The 8351-nt window shown below is 36.0% G+C and overlaps 1 protein-coding gene across 1 annotated transcript; it reads left to right on the top strand.

Moving 5' to 3' along the window:
• The first annotated feature begins 2529 nt into the window (after positions 1-2529).
• LOC103400481 (palmitoyl-acyl carrier protein thioesterase, chloroplastic-like) lies at positions 2530-7018 on the top strand. The gene is made up of 7 exons (XM_008339134.4): positions 2530-2909; positions 3874-4403; positions 4580-4713; positions 5463-5576; positions 5758-5929; positions 6031-6099; positions 6294-7018. The coding sequence occupies exons 2-7, from the start codon at positions 3915-3917 to the stop codon at positions 6561-6563; spliced, it is 1248 nt and encodes a 415-aa protein (XP_008337356.1). The 5' UTR covers positions 2530-2909; positions 3874-3914; the 3' UTR covers positions 6564-7018.
• The last annotated feature ends 1333 nt before the right edge of the window (positions 7019-8351 follow it).

Genomic DNA, 8351 nt, shown 5'->3' with positions numbered 1-8351 from the left:
AGTACATTTGCATCTAAAAACATGAGACGTGTAATATTTAAGTAATGTTTGTGTATCTTTCTTCTTTTTATATTAATTTTTTAATGATTTTTATGTAGAATGTATTTAGCAAATTTTTTTTATACATATCAATGTAAAATGAGCAAGAGTCAGAAAACTCTAGAACCCTACTCTAAAAGCTCGCTTAGGGCTTCTAAATTCTTAGAGCCAACCCTACAGCCTAAAAGTTATTCAACATGCACGCATACTGGATGAACATTTAGGGGGGTGTATTCAATTGAGAATGTGAGAGATTTTAATGGATTTATAAATCCATGGATTTTTATGGAGTTTAATTGATTTGTAGAGATTTCATATAAAATTTTGATTCAATTCCCTCGAAATCTCATGGGAAGATGTGAGATTTGTGAATGCTTAAAATACACTACGAAATCTCTCCAATTCCATCTAATTCCTCAACTTTCTCAAATTCTTTAAAATCAATTTCTAATTGAATACACCTGGAATGTTATAAACTTCTTTAAAATCTTAATTGAATACACCTGGATTTATAAGGATTTTAATAAACTATTTTAAAATTCTAATTGAATACACCTAGAATTTCAGAGAATCACTTAAAATCATGATTGAATACCCCTAGATTCATTAAAAGAATTAAAATCTCCTAAAATCCCAATTGAATACACCCCCCTTAGTTTAGTGACATATGTGCATAGAATCGCTCCATCTTATCGGAAAGAAACCTTAAATTCAAATTTAAATGACTAAAGTTATAGTTGAATCAAGAGTTATTTTCTTTTGATCAAGTTCTATGTCACAAATATGGCTATATTGAGCCAGATTAACTTGTTTAAACTGACTTTCTTGAAGAATATGGTTGCATGAAAAAGTAATGAGAGCCAATAAGATTGGAGAGTCAAACTTGAGCCAACAAGAAAAGTTCATTGAGCTTGTCAAACATAAATACATCAACTTTTTTCAACAATACACATATTTTAAATTGAAGTTTATAGACAGGATGACAAAATAAGTAATGTGGTGGGGTTAAGGGGATGACTGATGGAGGATGGCCGATGAAGACCTCAAATAACATGACACATATAATCATTTCACAAGTCAAAACGATGTTTATATATATGTACACACACATATACATATACATATTTCATAGTGAATGTTATTCCTTTAGTCTACAACACTTTGGAGGCACGTTTGTTAGGCTGGATGAGATTGGGCCTTACAGATAGTATTGGATTGGCATAAACTTGTCTGACATGAGTTGTAACTCACGTATAAGAATAGGTTAGATAACTCACTCTATTGTAGATTCATAACTCATCATGTCCAGTTATGTTCATCTCACATTTTGACATAACAAACAACGGATTGAACTTAAATCCATTTTAATTGATCACAACATTTCTCATCCAGCACACCAAACGAGGAGGTCAAGGGCAAATTGAGGAGGCAATTCAAGTGTTAATTTATTAAACAATTGATGGTTGAGCTACTACCATCAATTTCGGAGATGGATATCATGGATGTAGTGTTCAATTTTGGCATCGACCTAATACGGAGTTCAACCAATATATATTCCAAAATACAAATTCTGAGTTTTTTTTAAATAAAAAAATATTATACTACAAGGCTATGATGATGATCATGTTCTTGTTAACTTTTGGAAGTTACAAGATGGATGGTCATACAAGTTTAACGTTGTTCTACTGTGAAAGGACGGCTATCGTTTCAAATTATGAATTCGAGGGAGGGTCCAAATTGCTCTTTTTACACCCTTGAAAAAAAAGACATGTTACAAATTTTGAACAAAAATGATGGTGATGTTAAACTACTCAATAATGTGTGGGTAGTGCTATTAACACATCATTTTTTTACTTCTCACATATTCTTGTTAGATTTTATGCATTGATCTTCTTCGTATCACTTAATCTGATGGTCGAAAATTAAGAGAAATGTGTGAGATAAAATGGATGTATAGATAGCACCACCTAATGCATCCATTATTTCCTATACAATTACTGTAAAAGTGAAGCATTTCAAAAAGTAATAAGAGAACTGCAATTGTTATCTTTCAAGTAGATCATCTACGTTTCACATGCAAGTGTGAAAATGTCATTTTAAAACATTAAAGTTTGTCTGCCCTTATAAGTAATATTTTATATTCAATTTAACTTATCTATAAAATAAATTTGTACTTTAAATGCACAGCGAAGATACCACAAGTATATCATCAATAGTTTATTTTATCGCTATAAGTCTTACATTTACATAAAAGATCACCATCACGATAATTCGTGCAATTTGGTTAATTTAAGGGCAGCTCTGAACCCAACAATATTCAATATTAATGTTGGCCCCAAATAACACAACAATTATTATGAACCAAAAACGAACTCAACAATAATTGTTGGCAAATTAAATAAATTCGATTAACAAAAATAAAAATAAAAAACAAAAAAAGGGAGGGAGGGAGGGGCAAAGACGTAAATAAAAAGGAGAAAATTAGTGTTGGGGGAAGAAGCTTGGAAGTTGAACTGGCATGAGGCGGGATTAATCAGAGCCAGGTGGATACTATATATTAAAGTCCCTCGCTGGAAGCCAATTCCCCACCACCCACAAAGCCGCTGGCCCTAAAATTCCCTCTTTCTCTCTCTTTCTCTCTACACTTTCTCCCTCAAAAGCTAAAAGGAACGCCACCACCGCCAACGAAGGAGAATCGGAAACCCTAGAAATTACGCTGAAATAGAGGTTTCGACGATCCGGAATGACGCAATTGCCCTTCCCTGTGCTCTAGATTCGAGTTTGTTTGGTTGAAGGTGAGGGCAGAAGGAGGTCCAGAAAGCTTTTCAAATTTTCCCGGAGGGGTCTGTTTGGTTGCCGAGAAAGTTGAGGTAAGACAGAATGAATGAATGTGAATGTTGTTTGTTGCCGCCTTTTTTTGTGTTTTTTCGTTTGGTTTGAGGGGGACGTGTTATCTCCGGCCGTTAAAAACGGAGATCTACATGAAAAAGTTTTGAAATTTTGATTATTTTTCTTTTCGTTTCTTCATTTTCTCGGCAACCAAACAGACAAGGAAGAAAATTTGTTTGCTTGAAGAAACGAAGTGGAAAAATGGTTCTCTTTTCGTGTTGTAAAACATTTGTATGGCATATGAAATGGTTGTGTCATTTCTCACTGGATGTGTGTTGATGCAAAAGCTCAGATCTGCCTTGATTTTCTCTGCATATATTCCGAAAGTTTTCAATTTTGTGGGCATTAGCTGTATCAATCATTGTGCTTTCTAAATTATATTTTTCGGAGATGGATTAATTTCTGATTAAGTTTTATAATTTGAGCTGCTTATCCTCTTTTTTTATCCATAATTTTAGGTTAAATTTTCGTGTTTTCGTTTCGGGTAATACTCAATCATTGATGATTGAAACGTATGCTGAAAATTTAATTGCTAATATCTTATGGGGTTTGAATATTTTTTATTTTTCGTTCCTTGGTTTTTCGGTTCTGTAAGGGATAATATGTTTTTCAAATTGTGAATGTAGTCTTTTTTAAGTTTCTGAATTGGGTTGTCTTCTAGACTGCTTTTCCCTAACAAACAAACCAAACATGGATAAGTGCACAGCACAAATTCTTTTGTATTTTTCGTTGCATCTGGAAACGGAATCAGGTGATGTTGTTGGCCTATAATTTGTCAAAGGAAGGAAATTGTTCTCAGTTTTTGTTGTAATTACGTTAACTTCGGTGTTCTTGTGTCAATGGTGTTCTGCACTGCAGTAGTAACATGCTGGCATTCTGAGCATATTTCTGAAGATTTCATTATTTTTGTAAACTATTGACAAATTTGGAATTTTACTGTTACAGTGCTCTGATCCGTGACTCTTTGCTCTGGTCCAATTGTCATCATGGTTGCCACTGCCGCTACTGCATCATTCTTTCCGGTTTCTTCTCCCAACTCAGGCTCTAGCTCCAAGAACGCCAAGCTTGGGTCAGCCAATTTAGGACTCAAATCGAAATCTGCATCGGGTGGTTTGCAGGTAAAGGCAAATGCTCAAGCCCCTCCAAAGATAAATGGAACTAGTGTTGGTTTGGCAACTGTGGAAAGTGGGAAGCATGGGGATGACATCTCATCCCCTCCTGCGCGGACTTTCATTAACCAATTACCTGATTGGAGTGTGCTCCTTGCTGCTATTACCACAATCTTCTTGGCAGCAGAGAAGCAATGGACGATGCTTGATTGGAAACCCAAGCGGCCTGACATGCTCATTGACCCATTTGGTCTAGGACGAATTGTTCAGGATGGTCTTGTCTTTCGCCAGAACTTCTCAATTAGATCATATGAAATAGGTGCTGATCGTACGGCTTCAATAGAGACGTTAATGAATCATTTACAGGTTTTTGACAAATTCAATTTCTCTGTTTATAGTTTTTGACAAATTCAAATTCAGTTTGTAGCTAAAAAGATTGAAGCACAAAATGCATGTTCTGTGACTGGTTTCACGTTCTTGAGCTTGAGTGCATTTTTTCTTGACTAGCTTTGTCATTAACTACTTCTCTTTTGGGGCTGCAGGAAACAGCGCTTAATCATGTTAAGACTGCTGGGCTTCTGGGAGATGGCTTTGGTTCAACTCCAGAGATGACTGTAAGAAACCTGATATGGGTGGTAACGAAAATGCAGGTTGTGGTAGACCGCTATCCTACTTGGTAAGTCAAAACATCACACATGCATTTTGCTCTTCTACTAGAAAAGTCATTCAAGTTTTATTTTACCTGGTCACTTGTTCATTTATGGATTTTGACTTTAATAACTAAACAATATTTTGGAATTTTTATTGGTGCTACCATGCTATTATGTATTGTATGAATTCTATACAATTTTAAGATTAGCTTGAATAGCGGTGGGGACACTTCAAAAGTTACTATTCAATTTGGTATTCGTAAAAAACACAAGCACGCTGTTGATGCATTATTAGTTTATCACAGTAATTCAAAATGTTATTAGTAGATATGTGGAGCTAATTTGTATTAATATTCTTCTGTTCTCTTCACTGTGCATTCAACGTCTGAAGGCTACCTATTTTCTCTCGTCTTTGTATGTTGTAATGATTTTTGGCACAAAGGTTGTGTATTATGAGCCAGTTGATGTATTCATATCCATTTGCATTCTGATTCTGGCAAGTTGATTTTTGGTTTTAGAAGAGGAAGATGCTAGAGGCAGAAGCCAACTATTCAAATTTCCAATACAAGAATGAGTGTTAAAGTATCGACGATTTTGGGAACATAATTAAGTTGCACTAATACACCATTTCTATGCCCAACTAGGTTAAATTGACAAGTTGTATACCATCTGTTTTAGCAGATGACTATATTTATCTTTGAATGGGAGAATTTGTTATTTCATTAATTTGATTGGAATATCATGGTGATAGACTCAAATAGTTTCTTTCTTGCAGGGGTGACGTTGTTCAAGTTGACACTTGGGTTAGTGCCTCTGGGAAGAATGGAATGCGTCGTGATTGGATAATCCAGGATTTGAAAACTGGCCAAATTCTAACAAGAGCCTCCAGGTAATTGTTATGCCTTTTCTTTAGTTACAGTTAGATCTAAGAAGTGTTTTCTATATTACAGATCCAAGGTAGCTTTTAACAATTCAGTCAGCAATTTAGCGCTCTTTCACAATTAAATGGTGTTTTGAAGAGTAACTGACTGGGATTGGTACGGCCGTTGTTTTCGCTGTGGCTTTTGCAGTGTGTGGGTGATGATGAATAAAGTGACGAGGAGATTATCAAAGATGCCTGATGAAGTTCGAGGTGAAATAGAGTCTTTTTTTATGAATTCTCCTCCTGTTGTGGAGGAAGATGGCAGGAAACTGCCAAAACTTGACGACAAAACAGCGGACTTTGTTCGCTCCGGTTTAACTGTAAGTCTATCATCTTTGCACAGAATTCTAATGCGTTTCTTTTAGCTGCTTGCTCACTATGAAGGATTTTCTTTTTATGTTCTTTTCCCCTCTATTTGCAGCCAAGGTGGAGTGATTTAGATGTCAATCAGCACGTTAATAACGTGAAGTACATTGGCTGGATCCTCGAGGTAGACTTCTGTCGGTGAATTTTTTTTTTTTTTTTTTTTTCATTAGTTGAAGTTGTACCAGTAGGTTTGCAGATTCTGAGTTTAAGTTGAACTTATATACCAAGCCGGAAAGTAATTAGCCGGTGTTTTACATCGAGATTTTGGATGGATAATGATCATTTTTTTTAACTGAAAGACGATTTTGGTTGATGCAGAGTGCTCCCTTGCCAATTCTGGAGAGTCATGAGCTCTCTTCTATGACTCTGGAGTATAGGAGGGAGTGTGGGAGGGACAGTGTGCTTCAGTCGCTGACTGCAGTCTCAGGTGCTGATATCGGCAACCTGGGAAGTAATGGCGGGGTGGAGTGCCAGCACATGCTTCGGCTTGAGGAGGGGGCCGAGATTGTGAGGGGAAGGACCGAGTGGAAGCCCAAATACGCCAACAGTCTTGGGATTGTGGGTCATCTTCCAGGGGAAAGCGCATAGCAAAACATTGGGTTCGTTGTGGCTGGGACTACATCGGTCCCTTCGGCCTGTGCCCATTGCTTGTGTAGAAACATGCTCATGTTTCTCGGATTTATATATGTTTCTTCATCCTATAGATATATATATTCCCTCCCATCTGTCATCTTTGCAAAAAGGATAAAAATGTAGTCCCTTTGTAATTAGCCCTTGTGTACTCTTCTCTCTCTCTCTCTCTCTCTCTCTCTCTCTCTCTCTCTCTCTCTCTCTCCGCACTAATAGTCTCTCTCGTTATGCTTTGCTCGCCCATGGTGGTTTTTGCCTGTAATTTTATTGATTTGTGCCACTCGGAACCTTTCGCTGTGTGGGAGACTGACTCCAGGTTAATTGCCTTGGTTAAACACAGGGCAAAAGACAACAAGACTGTATATTTTTGGCACTTTTCTGGTTAGATATGGCAAAATTTATTCATTGGTTCACATTTAGATCGTTTAGTAGGAAGATTGGTGTCTTAATGAATAATGACCTTCTTTTGTATTGCATTCTTTGCTTCATCAATTTTTTATTTTATTTCTCAAACTAGAAGCCCCAGTTTTTCGGCGGGAGATGATTGTCGAACACTCATTTTCTTCTTGCGTATGCTTCTGTTTGTTTGTCTCTTGGTTTTTATTTGATTTATTCAATCTAAAAGTTAGAGGATAGGGGTGGGCTTTCTGCTAGTAGTTTTTAGTATTCAAGTTAAAAATTCAATAAAAAACTACTAATTTGACTCAACAAATGGTATTATTGTTTCTAAATGACTTAGAATATTATCCTTACCGCATCTGCAAAAAGGTGTGAAAATTAAAAGTTGCATTTTTTCAAAAAAATAAAAAAATAACTGAATCAAACCGATATGTACCCACCCTTAAATGTCCTAGGCTCCGCTGATATTTATTTTTAGGGTTTTTATCACAAATTGTCCCTGAAATTGACTCTCACCATCAAGATGATTTCTGGAATTGAAAATCAATCAATATAGTCCCTGAAAATAGGTGTTGCAAATCAATGTAGTCATTCCGTCACAATTCTGTTAAAAATTTCGTTAAGTGCAAATGTGACACTTAAACGGGCCTCACAAGATTCATGGGTTTTTATTACAAATGGTCTCCGAAATTAACACACACCATCAAGATGGTTTCTGAAAATGACCCACACCATCAAGATGGTCTCTGAAATTGAAAATCGATTAATGTAGTCTTTGAAAATAGGTGTCACAAATCAATATAATCATTCCGCCACAATGATTTTTTTTCTTCTTATAGTAGGGCCTACTTCGAAGAGAGATTCATTCCATAAATTTTTAAAGGCCTAAGAGGGGGTTTAGAAATAGTTTTCAACCAACAATATATGCACCTTGGTTATAACATCATTATCATAAGGCAAACCTCGCTATTCTTTGAGTCACCAGACCACCAGGGAAGCGCCGAACAAGCTTCCCAAGTTTAAGGTTGTGAGGATTTAGAGAATGGACAACAAATGAGGTAGATGAATGTGGATTGGGATCAGAGGTGATTGCATGACGTTTTTGGGTTTACAACTTTTTATTAACTATTAAATTATTAAACCTATTTGTAATTTTTTTTGGCTAAATAGCCAAAATGGTCTCTGAGATTTGCATAATCAATAGAAATGGTCACTGAGATTGAAAATCAATAAAAATGGTCCATGAGATTGTCCACCATCCATGATTTTGGTCATTCCGTTAAAAACTCTTTGGGCAATTTTCAAAGCTTCGTAACTCAATCGATTCTTAACTAAATTCGACCCATA

This window comes from Malus domestica, chromosome 15 (genome assembly GCF_042453785.1).
Source record: "Malus domestica chromosome 15, GDT2T_hap1".
NCBI lineage: Eukaryota > Viridiplantae > Streptophyta > Magnoliopsida > Rosales > Rosaceae > Malus > Malus domestica.
This window is presented reverse-complemented; position numbering and strand designations above follow the sequence as displayed.